This window comes from Myxine glutinosa, chromosome 2 (assembly GCF_964187855.1).
Source record: "Myxine glutinosa chromosome 2, kmMyxGlut1.1, whole genome shotgun sequence".
In the NCBI taxonomy this organism is placed as follows: Eukaryota; Metazoa; Chordata; class Myxini; order Myxiniformes; family Myxinidae; genus Myxine; species Myxine glutinosa.
Window position 1 is genome coordinate 73,386,867 of NC_136262.1, and position 13,594 is coordinate 73,400,460.

General features: G+C 44.3%; 1 protein-coding gene across 1 annotated transcript in view; it reads right to left on the reverse strand.

Moving 5' to 3' along the window:
• Positions 1-8,841: 8,841 nt before the first annotated feature.
• LOC144891052 (uncharacterized) overlaps positions 8,842-13,594 on the reverse strand; it is a 30,476-nt gene continuing 25,723 nt past the window's right edge. The window contains exon 3 of the mRNA XM_078773424.1: positions 8,842-10,771. Coding sequence (XP_078629550.1) covers positions 10,688-10,771 — 84 coding nt within the window. The 3' untranslated portion in view covers positions 8,842-10,687. The remainder of the gene's footprint in view (positions 10,772-13,594) is intronic.

Here is a 13,594-nt window from a genome sequence, read left to right on the forward strand (position 1 = left end):
TTATCCCAACCCCTCCACTCATCCCAACCCTCCCCCTATCGCAACCCCTCCACTCATCCCAACCCTCCCCCTATCCCAACCCCTCCACCTTTATCCCAACCCCTCCACTCATCCCAACCCTCCCCCCATCGCAACCCCTCCACCTTTATCCCAACCCCTCCACTCATCCCAACCCTCCCCCTATCGCAACCCCTCCACCTTTATCCCAACCCCTCCACCTTTATCCCAACCCCTCCACCTTTATCCCAACCCCTCCACCTTTATCCCAACCCCTCCACTCATCCCAACCCTCCCCCCATCGCAACCCCTCCACCTTTATCCCAACCCCTCCACTCATCCCAACCCTCCCCCTATCGCAACCCCTCCACCTTTATCCCAACCCCTCCACCTTTATCCCAACCCCTCCACCTTTATCCCAACCCCTCCACTCATCCCAACCCTCCCCCATCGCAACCCCTCCACCTTTATCCCAACCCCTCCACTCATCCCAACCCTCCCCCTATCGCAACCCCTCCACCTTTATCCCAACCCCTCCACTCATCCCAACCCTCCCCATCCCAACCCCTCCACCTCTATCCCAACCCTCCCCCATCCCAACCCCTCCACTCATCCCACTCTTCTCCCCATCCCAACCCCTCCACTCATCCCACTCCTCTCCCCATCCCAACCCCTCCACCTCTATCCCAACCCTCCCCCATCCCAACCCCTCCACTCATCCCACTCCTCTCCCCATCCCAACCCCTCCACCTCTACCCCAACCCTCCCCCATCCCAACCCCTCCACTCATCCCAACCCTCCCCATCCCAACCCCTCCACTCATCCCACCCCTCTCCCCATCCCAACCCCTCCACCTTTATCCCAACCCCTCCACTCATCCCAACCCTCCCCCTATCCCAACCCCTCCACCTTTATCCCAACCCCTCCACACATCCCAACCCTCCCCCCATCGCAACCCCTCCACTCATCCCACCCCTCTCCCCATCCCAACCCCTCCACCTTTATCCCAACCCCTCCACTCATCCCAACCCTCCCCCTATCCCAACCCCTCCACCTTTATCCCAACCCCTCCACTCATCCCAACCCTCCCCCCATCGCAACCCCTCCACCTTTATCCCAACTCCTCCACTCATCCCAACCCTCCCCCTATCGCAACCCCTCCACATTTATCCCAACCCCTCCACTCATCCCAACCCTCCCCCTATCGCAACCCCTCCACTCATCCCAACCCTCCCCCTATCGCAAACCCTCGACCTTTATCCCAACCCCTCCACTCATCCCAACCCTCCCCCTATCGCAACCCCTCCACCTTTATCCCAACCCCTCCACTCATCCCAACTCCTCCACTCATCCCAACCCTCCCCCCATCCCAACCGCTCCACCTTTATCCCAACCCCTCCACTCATCCCAACCCTCCCCCCATCGCAACCCTCCCCCCATCGCAACCCTTCCACTCATCGCAACCCATCCACATATATCACAACCCTCTGCCCATCCCAACCTATCCACCTCTATCCCAATCCTCTGCCCATCCCAACCTATCCACCTCCATCCCAATCCTCTGCCCATCCCAACTCCTCCACCTCTATCCCAACCCTCTACCCATCCCAACCCTTCCACCCATCCCAACCCCTCCACCTCTATCCCAACCCTCCCCCATCCCAACTGCTCCCCCAATCCCAATCCCAACCCCTCCACCTTTCCCCAAACCCTCCACTCATCCCAACCCTCCCCCCATCCCATCCCCTCCACCTCCATCCCAACCCTCACCCATCCCAACTCCTCCACCTTTTCCCAACCCCTCCACTCATCCCAACCCTTCCACCCATCCCAACCCCTCCACCTCTATTCCAACCGCTTTACATCGCAATCAACACCCAACTACCCAATACCTTTACATCGCAATCACTTCACCAATGTGTATCCGGACTGTCACCACAAAATCTGTTTTCACGAGTTTCAGGATACCCGTCGTTGCATCATTCCATGTCACGTGTCCTGCATTGATCCTCATGATGAAATACTCGTGCATTGCTCTGCCATCGTATTAAAAAACGCGGCATTAAATAAAATCGGGGTCTAAGGAGGTTCACTGGGGGTCAAAGTGGATTCAGGTTTGACCCCCCAAAATAGGTATTTTTTTTGTTTGATTGTTTAAAGTCTTATGATTATGTTAGTATGATTCTACATGCTGCCCTGTCTTCTCGCAACCATTTAAATTGGTTTAAAATACCCTTATTCCGTGCAGTGTACTGTTTATTCTACCAAGTACCAGGTGAGCGCCAGGGGTATTGCTCCTATGTTTTTTATTTTGGATTTAAGAAAAATCGCTCTGTAGTGCCTGAGCCTTTGTAGTTGCATTTCCATGCAAAAAGTAAGCATCGCGCCAAAGCCATTCGGAACTGGACTTGGTGGGGTAATGGTTGGAGCGTCTTTCCCGATTCTGGGAGGATCGGCGGTTCAAACCCCAGGTGTCATGCCAAGGACTTTAAATAAGGTACGTGTTGCTTCCTTGCTTGACACTTGGCATTTAAAAGGACAAGAGCAGAGACAATCCCCATAGGTTGGCATCCATGACGAGGACGAAATTCCTTCTGAGGAAGTGCCCCGCTGAGTGCGGTGAGAAAACCGGCGCCATAGTTGTGACATCTCTGGCACCCAGAGTGCTCCGGAAAGTGACGTCGCTTAGCCCAAGCTCAATGGCTGTTTGTCTCATCTAGCTAACATGTCATGTGCTGTACCTCGTTTATTCGTGTGTGTGTGTGTGTGTGTGTGTGTGTGTGTGTGTGTGTGTGTGTGTGTGTGTGTGTGTGTGTGTGTGTGTGTGTGTGTGTGTGTGTGTGTGTGTGTGTGTGTGTGTGTGTGTGTTGTTACGGATTCGTCACTTCCGTTGTTGTGGTTCTCATCCACTGTAAACATTTTTGGTTGCATGTACTATTATTGTTATCGTTTAAGTGAAATGGAGATCTGTTTTCAAAAGGTAAAATAAATTAATGTTTTAAAAGAAACCGAAAACCGGAAGAAGAGGCAGAAGAAGAAAAGAGGAAAAGGAGGCGGAGCCAGTGAGGTGGACAAGGAGCCGGGCTGCTTTGAGGTTTTGAGCAAACGCTGGCGAACGAGGGTCACGAGTGAACTTTGGGGTTTCCTGGGAAAGGGATTCCTGCGACAGAGTTGTTATCGCTGTGACAGATAAACCTGTGTGACAGGTTTTGCGGTTGATTCCGAAGAGAATCATTGGAATGCCGTTACGTCTCGAGAACGGACCGTTGGCCATTTTACCTCGTGCCTGATTTCGCATCGCTCCAGGCTTTTCACCTCGCTTCAACCATTTCACCGCATCCAGACGTAACCTGGTGTGTGTGTGTGTAACGTGGATTTTGAGTGTGAATTTGCGGTTCGTCGATTGGAAGCCGTAGAACGTCCATACCCGAAGGTGTGATTTCCCAGTCACCTCTTGAGGATACCTTTGCCTATCTTTGGCAGTGTGACTGTCAACCGAACGGGATTCTGGTCTCGATACGATGTAGTTCTGACGATCACTGAAGCGTGGATCGATTTTGGCTTGATGCCGGGATAGAGACATTGGGAATGTTATTTTCGCTCACTTGGAGCACAGTGAGTTATATTGTACGAAGCTGATGGTACCATCATAGGAATGATACATTGGTTGTATAATTGATTAATATTGTTATTGTACTGTTATTCTTGTGTGACCTTAATACAATACTTGTTTGTTGGTAACAATTGGTGTGGTTTCACCATTGATCTTTGACACACAGAATAACACATCTTTCTGCCGTGACTCCTCTCGAGGCTCGGAGGTACACTGTGACCGGGGTTTGGGGAGGAGCACGTAACACTCGTAACAGTGTGTGTGGGTGTGTGTGTGTGTGTGTGTGTGTGTGTGTGTGTGTGTGTGTGTGTGTGTGTGTGTGTATGCACATGCTCCACTACGAGCCTTAGATCCTGTAATTATACCAACAACAACAAAACTAACATATTGAGCAAGTGATTTTGCTCATTTGATCATCATTTTTCAGTTTCCATCCAAGAGAGGATGGTAACTGATATATCATTGTATGGTGATCTAGACAATTATTATATTCGCATGAGAACTTGAAAGAGATAAATAACATGAAACATGTTATTCACACTGAAATACTGTTAGGTGTTATGTGGAAAGAGGGGGTTTCATAGCTAAACTGTGGTATGTCGAGTATGATCCGTGTGTTTCAAGTAGCTGTTAGATTTTATGAAACAGAGACCTGTCAGAGTAAGTCGTCTGTCCCATGTTACGCTGAGAATGCAGTGTATGTAATTTATGGACAGGATAGACATTCATTTTCTTTCAGTGGTGGAGGAGGAGGGAGGGCGGGGGTTGAAGAGTTGTGGTGGTTAGGGTGTTGAGGAGTTGTGATGAGGCATGGGATGAGGAGGGGTTTGAAGGCTTGGAGTGGAGGGTGGGTTGAAGCTTAAGGTTTGGGAGGGAAATGTGGAGGACTTTGGGTTGGGCGATGGAGGTTGAGGACTCGGGGTTTGGGAATAAGCAATTTCTGGGATTAATCAATGTTTTCTTATTAAGCAATTACTGAATGAATTATTATTCAATTACTGAATATTAAGCAACATCGTCCCATCTTTTGCCTTCCCATGCGCGAGCAACCTCCAATCTCGGCTTTATTTGAACAATCGTTGGGACATTATAACTTGTTAAACGGCTAATTCTGAATGCAGTAAATTCAAACAATGCTTCGGTCATTCACAGAGATCTTTAGTACCTCCGGCGCATAACGTTGCATTAGCTGGACCTCTAATGTGAGAATATTACAGAAATATCTATTTAATATCATTCAAGGAATGCTGAATTTCTTCTTGAGGAAATGGAATCTTAATGGTGTACGGTATGAAGTTTTAAACCCCAGTGCTTGATGGGACTTAGCCCCCTTGGACCGTAAAGCTGCCCACTTCTGGCTAGAATAACAGCATCATTCATTTGGGTTCTCCACCTTAGGATTTATTATCCCTGTACGCCCCCGAGACGTATCATCACCAGGCCCCTAGCCCTTAATCTGGTATTGCTGGCTGACATTTTGAATGAGTTATATGGGTTTCAAAGAAGGAGCAGATAAGCTAGCCAATATTGAGTCACATAAATCAAAGCATGACATATGAGAGCATGAACCAAGATCGAGTAGTCCTCTGATTTGGATAATAATGTGTAGATGAAAGTTCAAATAGATTTGCTGATTTTAGCAATGTGTGGAATATGGAAACCCAGGGAGCCAATAATGCTGGACTAACTCCAGCTAGACACCCTGCCCGTCGAACCGACAGTTGACCGGGTTTGGTCAGGCATTTGACCTCTGAGAAGGAGTTGCATCCCTTGTGACACCTTGAATATTGATTTGAACAAGTACAGATACATTCAAAGTACACCGCCCTCATGCCAAATAAATAAATATCGCCCAGCGTGGCATTGCCGGGGTGCCTTCGGCGCCCAGCAATACCGCCGTGCAGCTCATAGAGACTCTATTGGGTGGGAGAGGTGTACAATAAATAATTGATTGATTAATTGCATAATTAAAATCAATAAATAATCATCATAAAATATTTTCTTCAACAATACTAATAGCATAACTAAACCACCAGTGCTTCATCCGAAGCTGTAACTTTTTGAAACTTAATTAAATAAGGCATTAATCGGGAAAAAAATTAATTGATTAATGAATAAATAATTAATCGATTAATTGATTAATCAATAAATCAAAAGTATCATTTATAACTACATCACTTGGTCACTGTTGTGTCCAAATATTAGCTTCCTAGGTCAAAAGGTGCCTGAGATATTGCCCAGTTGAGAAAGAAAATAAATAAATGATTAATAATGAAAATAAATAAATAATAATCATAAAATAATTAAATAATCAATGAATTGGCGAAATAGAATACCTACACCACCACCGTTTCATCCGAATCTGTAACTTAATTTTTTTAATTAAGTCAATACTTAAATAATTAATTGATTAATTGATTAATCAATAAATCAAAAATAGCCTTTACAGCCAAATCACTTGGTCATTGACATGTCCAAATATCAGCTTCCTAGCTCAAAAGGTGCCTGAGATATTGCCCAGAAGAGAAAGGAAATAAATAAGTATTTAATTAATCGATAATAATTAAATAACTAATCAATTAATTGATTAATCGATCAATCAAAAATAGCCTTTACAGCTAAATCACTTGGTCATTGGCATGTCCAAATATCAGCTTCCTAACTCAAAAGGTGCCTGAGATATTGCCCAGAAGAGAAAGAAAATAAATAAATGATTAATAATGAAAATAAATCAATAATAATCATAGATAATTAAATAATTAATCAATTGGTTAATAGAATACATAAGCCACCAGCATTTCATCCGAATCTGTATCTCAAAAAAAAAAAGTAATGAAGTCATTAATCGAATAATTAAATAATTAATCGATTAATTGATTAATCAATAAATCAAAAATAGCCTTTACAGCCAAATGACTTGGTCATCGTTGTGTCCAAATATCAGGTTCCTAACTCAAAAGGTGCCTGAGATAATGCCCAGAAGAGAAAGGAAATATATAAGTACTTAATTAATCGATAAACTTTTGGGTCATCTGGGTTTTTTGGGTCCTTGGGGACTCTTGGTTCTTTTGGGTCCTTGGGGACTTTTGCATCATCAAAGACTTTTTGGGTCCTTGGGGACTTTTGCGTTATCAAGGACTTTTTGGGTCCTTGGGGACTTTTGGGTCTTTTGAGTCATTAAGGACTTTTGGGTCATCTGGGTTTTTTGGGTCCTCAGGGACTCTTGGGTATTTTTGGTTCTTGGGGAGTTTGGGGTCTTTTGGGTCCTCGGGGACTTTTGGGTCATCAAGGCCTTTTTGGGTCCTTGGGGAGTTTTGGGTCATCTGGGTCTTTTGGGTCATCAAGGAATTTTGGGTCATCTGGGTGTTTTGGGTCCTTGGGGGTCTTTTGGGTCCTTGGCGTATTTTGGGTCTCAAGTGTTAAAGGGTCTTCCTAGGTCTAAGGGGTCTCAGCAGTCTAAAGGGTTAAAAGGTACATTTGAATATTACGTAATTAATTAATGGACGTACGTAATAAATAGATATAAAAGTATTCTTCACACACACACACACACACACACACACACACACACACACACACACACACACACACACAACTCATCCATTTATAATATACTAGGGCATGCCCGTACGTGGGTGCAATGCCCGTACGTGGGTACGTGGGTACGTGGGTGCGAGTACGGTGACAATCCCCCCCCCCCTCTATTTACATAAAATGTTTTGGTCCATTCGCAACGCCAAAGCGAACGGCGAACGCTTTACATGAAATGGTTTGGTTCATGAAATGTTTTGGTCCATTCGCAACGCCAAAGCGAACGGCGAACGGCTTGCGAGTACAGTGACAATCCCCCCCCTCTATTTACATGAAATGGTTTTAATTAGTTTTAAAACATAGTTTAACGCCAACATAGCGGCAACATAGTTTGCCAACGTGAAATAAATGAATACGCTCTCAAATGTGCCGTCCGAGGCAGAGTCTGTTCGCCACGTTCGGCACACGTGATAGCTCGCTGCTCTCTGATTGGTTGAATCGTTTTTTGGACATAGCTCGGTAACTACTTGTCCGATTAATATGAAACCTTGAAAAGGCACATCCTCGGGTCCCCAGCAATATACCTGGCAAGTTTAAAGTATATCGGACCCGTGGTTGTCGAGAAACAGCGGTCACAGACATACAAACATACAAACATACAAACATACACACAGAGATTACTGGAATTATAGATAGACTAGGGCATGCCCGTACGTGGGTGCAATGCCCGTACGTGGGTACGTGGGTACGTGGGTGCGAGTACGGTGACAATCCCCCCCCCCCCTCTATTTACATGAAATGGTTTGGTCCATGAAATGGTTTGGTCCATTCGCAACGCCAAAGCGAACGGCGAACGGCTTGCGAGTACGGTGACAATCCCCCCCCTCTATTTACATGAAATGGTTTGGTCCATTCGCAACGACCACAGAACCCCCCCCTCTATTTACATGAAATGGTTTGGTCCATTCGCAACGCCAAAGCGAACGGCGAACGGCTAAATCGCCATAGCTCGGTAACTACTTGTCCGATTAATTTCAAACCTTGAAAAGGCACATCCTCGGGTCCCCAGCAATATACCTGGCAAGTTTAAAGTATATCGGACCGGTAGTTGTCGAGAAACAGCGGTCGCATACAAACATACAAACATACAAACACACACACAGAGATTAGTGGAATTATAGATAGATGAACTGTGCATTTTATGTACACCGTAGCGTTGTCTCTTGTAGCTTAAGTTGAACTTGATGTATCTGAATAAGTATGTACAATTAGAATGTGAGCACCACACAAAACACATCCCAGGAAGGGTCTGCCATCTCTGATTGCTCTTTCTCGTTTCCTGGTTGTGGAATTGCCGGCACTTTTACCGCTTGTGTCCCACAATCGCATGTCATACCCCATCCCTACCTGCAATGTTTCTACCCCCCATTAACCCTACCTCACTCAACCCTCTTCCTTGCTGGTTACTGTGTTTCCTCCTCTGCCATCTTTCGTTGTTGGTTCGTTCCCTCATTGTATACAACCATGATACTACTATCGTTTCATTGTCCTTTGCCCCTTTTATCAACTTGCTTTTTCATGAGCCTCGATTTTTTTTTTTTTTTGGTATGCCTAAAACTAAACCCGTGTGGGGTTTATGAAAGATTATTTTTGAGATGAGGAAGAAAAAAAAAATCAGGTTCCTTTTATCGACAAAGAACGATGGTTAGAGACCAGAAAGGTGTTTTTTAATGAGATAAGGTACAGGTAGTCAATTCTTTGCTCAAGCTATGAATGGAATATGGCCAACATGTCCTGGTCAAAAAGCTTGGACAGTATATATGCATATACGCATTGTGTAGGAACCAAGGGATCCTCAATGTACATACTCAAGGTCTGTGCAGAAAGTAGGACAGGCAGCTTTAACATCCTAAGCAAAGGAATACATGATTACGTGCTGTGCGTCCCTGCTGGAATCGGAAATGGACACGAACCCAGAGAGCACACAAAGATTTTGTGATAGGATGATGAGTCCATTATGAAAGTGTATACAGTACTGTTAAAAAATAATTAAAGATTTGTATAGATAGTAGACAGTACAGTCCTCCAAAGACACTTGCGTTTGGGCCTTCACCGAGCCTCGGACAGCGTCCAACGACAGCAGTGAGTTTGTCCTAATATTCCCAGAGATTTTTTAAAAAAGATTTGTTGAAATTTTTTTTTTTTACCATTCCAATTGCTCTAATTAATCACGGGTACAATTTAGGCACTTTCCAGCTTCCAGAATCTTTTCACTTCATTTTTGAGATCTTGGTATTTCGTCATTTTCTTGATTTCTTCGTTGTTTAGGCCAAAATCGCTGGGGACTGACACCTCAATTAGCAGTCTTTTTTTTTTTTTTTTTCTTTTTTTTAACCTCAGTACTATATCCGGTCCTCAGAAAACTTGGATATGTTTGTTTGTGTGTCCGTGTGTGTGTCCGCATCTATTTTAATTTTCTTTAAAAATGGTTTTCACTGCAACCGCTTGTCCGATCGATGCAAAACTTTAAACATAGGAGGGACTCCCCATGGAGAATATTTTATTGCTAACTGATGTCATAGGTCACATGGTATGGCAGCCATATTGGATTAAAATAAAAATAATTGGATATCATTTTCTCCGAAACCACTTAACCAAAAAAAATTAAACTTGGCATATGCCATCGACTCCCCATGGGCTATATCGGGTGATAACGATGACTTCATCAGTGAAATGGCATTCCAGTTATGATTGGTTGAGCTGAAATATTTTTTTCCTTAAAATCTGAAACGTCATATATCTGATCGATGAGCTGATGCGAGTGAAGAATTAAATTTATGACTTTCATAACCCATGGCAATAAGCGATGTGGCATAATATGTTTGGGTGCATGGATGATATGGGTACGAGGGTCATAATAGCAGCATATTCGGTTAACAATGCCATTTTTGTTCAGAATGAAGTGCAGCGTGAGACTTCTGGGACTTAACTTCATCGGAGCGATGTTCGCTGGGCCATAGTTTTTGACGTTGGTCCAACGTAAGTGCTGACGTTGCTCCGACGTTGGCCCAACGGTGTTGTGTTATCTGGGTTTGCACTCTACGAGCGCCGCTCTAGTTATACATGAAAATACATCAACAAGAAATGCAGTGAGCAGACGAAAGCCAGGCCGATCGATCAAACAAACTGCACATTTGTCACATCCTTCAACCGTACAACAAATTCACCTTCAATGGAGATCCGACATCACGATGTTCACATTGATTCGGACAATAACCTCGCGTTATGAGCACAATTGTGAATTTTACATAGAGGCAAAACGATGCCTCAGAACTAGCAGTATTAAAGGGAAAATGTTTTGCATGTACTGTGTAACCAGCAGTGTCATGGCGTCATACAATTTTGGATGGAGAGATTTCTACTCGAAAGTTATAACAACAGTGTGATTGCAGCAAGTACATGATGGAGGCAGTCATGGACGTGCTTCACTCCATCGGAGAGTTAGCAATGACACGTTAAATATAGGAAGAGGAAGGGAAGAAACTTCTACGTGATGTTCCTGGTTATGGGCACGTGCCTTGATGTGAACAGATAGGCTCGCCTTCCACGCGATAATCCAGATCGTGGGTACTACAAACACACGCACATACATTACAGGATATTTTACTTGAGTCTTGTCCTGTGTACAGAACAAATGTAAATGCCAAATAACCACAATGCATATATAGTGCTTGTTTAAAAGGTTGTTGTAGAAAATAAAATCTACTCGTATTGTACGCATATACAACTAGAACAGAACTCGGTAGAAAAGCATACCTCCGCCAGGCTGAACAGTTTAAGGTTTGTATCCCACTGATAGGCCGGATCTGGATCTCGACCTGAACCAAAATCTAATCGGCTCGTTCTTATCAACTACCCAAGTCATGCACCAAGTTTGGTCATAATCCGTCCACAACTTTTTGAAATATCATGCTTGAGTAACCCTTAACCTGTTACCAGTAACCAGTAACCTGTTATGATTTATGGGAGCGAGACATGGGTAATGAACGTAGAGCAGCAACGAAGGCTGGAAAGGGTGGAAATGCGAATGGTTCGGTGGATGTGCGGAGTATCGTTGAGAGAGAGGAAGACAAATGATGAATTGCGAAAGATGATGGGAATATTGCCTGTGATTGATGCTGTGAAGAGGAACAGGTTGAGATGGTTTGGTCATGTGTTGAGGAAGGATGAAAGTGACTGGTTGAGAAGAGTGATGGAAATGAATGTAGAAGGAAGTAGAGGACGGGGAAGACCGAGAAAGACTTGGCTAAAGATGGTGGAAGAAGAAATGCGGGCAAGGAGGTTAACGAGGAGAGATGCAGAAAATAGGGCAAAATGGAGAAGATTGTCATGGGGACCGCAAGGCTAACCCCCGCTCTAGCAGGGAAAATGGCCTTAAAATGCATGTTGTGTTGTTGTTGTAGTAACCCTAACGCTATCGTTTTAGGCCCTATTTCTCAATTATTGTGAAGAATCACTAATAAAACTAGAACGACACTCAGTAGAGAGCATACCTCCGCCTGGTGAACAGTTTACCTTTTGTATCTCAGAGTAGACCAGAACATCACAATACAGAATCACATTTAATCAAAATCAATCACAGGAATCACCAGGTCCAGTCTTTCATACCCTGATCTACACCTCGTTTTTGCCCATATCACTCAATGGTGAAGAATCACTTAAAAATGATACGAGCTGAATCGGATCCGGATCTTCACAACAATCGAATCGAATCGAATCGTCCTTGTCATACACACAACCTGTCCAACAAGTTTTGTCCAAATCTGTCCATAACATTTTGAGATGTCCCGCTATGTATCGTTTTTGGCCCCATCTCCCAATGGTGACGAATCACTTAAAAATTCTAGTAGCCGGATCCGAATCCGGATCTTCACCAAAGTCGAATCATTTCGTCCTTGTCACATACGCTACACCTCTGCCAAATTTCGTCTGAATCCGTCCACAACTTTTTGAGATATTCTGTTCACAAACGGACAAACGGACAAACAGACAGACTGGGGTGAAAACATAACCTCCATCCACCTTTGGTGGCGGAGGTAATAAAATAAAAATTATCATATCCGGATCGTCACCAACATCGTGTCAATTCATCCTTGTCACAGACCCAACCTGTCCACCATGTTTCGTCCTAATCCTTCCATAGGTTTTTGGGATATCGTGCTGTGCCCTATATCATTTTGGCATTATCTATCAATGGTGAAGAATCACTTCATAAAATTCTCGTGTTCAGATTGGGATCCTGATCTTCACCAAAATCTGATTATTTCGTCCTTGCCACACACAAAAGCTGTCCACCAAGTTTCATCCAAATCAGTCCATATCCTCCTCACAGACAGACAGGCAGATAGTTGTAAAGACATAACGTCCGTCCACTTCCGATGGCGGAGGTAAAATAGATGTACTAAGCTGTATTTTATGTCTGACTCGAGAGTTGTTTAATGTGCTCACTGTGACGTGACGTCACAGGTCCATAAACTGATGTGGGACAAATGCTTACAGAAACTCGTAAGCTGTATTATTGCCTAAGTAATTTTAACTGTTTTAACTAATTTGGGTGCTGGCCCAATGACTGTCAAAGTACCCTGCAGTTAAGGTAATGGAGAATCAATGGAAATTCAACCAGACATCATTAGTAATGTAAACCTGGCATTGGCTTAACGGTTAAGATGGCTGCCTTAAGATCTTAGGGTCCTGAGTTTGAGCCCCTATCTAACTCCAGGTGAGTTGACTCAGTCTACCATCCTTCCGAGGTTGGCAATTGGCATAAATGAGTACCAGCTAGCTGGTAAGGGGGAGCTGTATCAGCGGCACAGCCCAGCCATGTTTCCAGAAAATGATGCAACAAGGAACCAAGGGCTGCATAGAAACAACAACTGGTAACAATGTGAGATTCGTTTGCGAACAACTTTGTAAATGACGAATGAATTTGTTCCTTCACTGCTGCAACCGAGTAGAGGAGTCTCTTATTGTGATGGGGACCTCTCATGGTGTTGTGGTTGTGTGCTTCCCCTTGTCTCCCCATCTTGTCTTCCGCTCCCTCTTTTTGTATGTTTTGTTTGTCTGGTTGATTTGTTTGTGGAATAAATGTTAGCTCTTTCACGAGCCTCGATTCAGTATACAAAAAAAAAAAAAAAATCTAAAAATAATTTTAATGAAGAGTCTCCAAAACTGGTCTTCAAAAAAAAAACTCTTCAAAATAAATAAAATAAGATAGGGCCTACCACAGTACCACCCAGTAGGCCGAAATGTGTTCGCGGATTTGCCTACTCCCCTCTAGGTGGCATTAGGCTGTTTAAGGTCCTTCCCTGCTGCTTTGGCGGGTTGCCCATGGGTCTCGGACAATGGTTGGCAACCCAAATAACAAGAAGAGCATTTTTTTCAAATTCGGTCCAA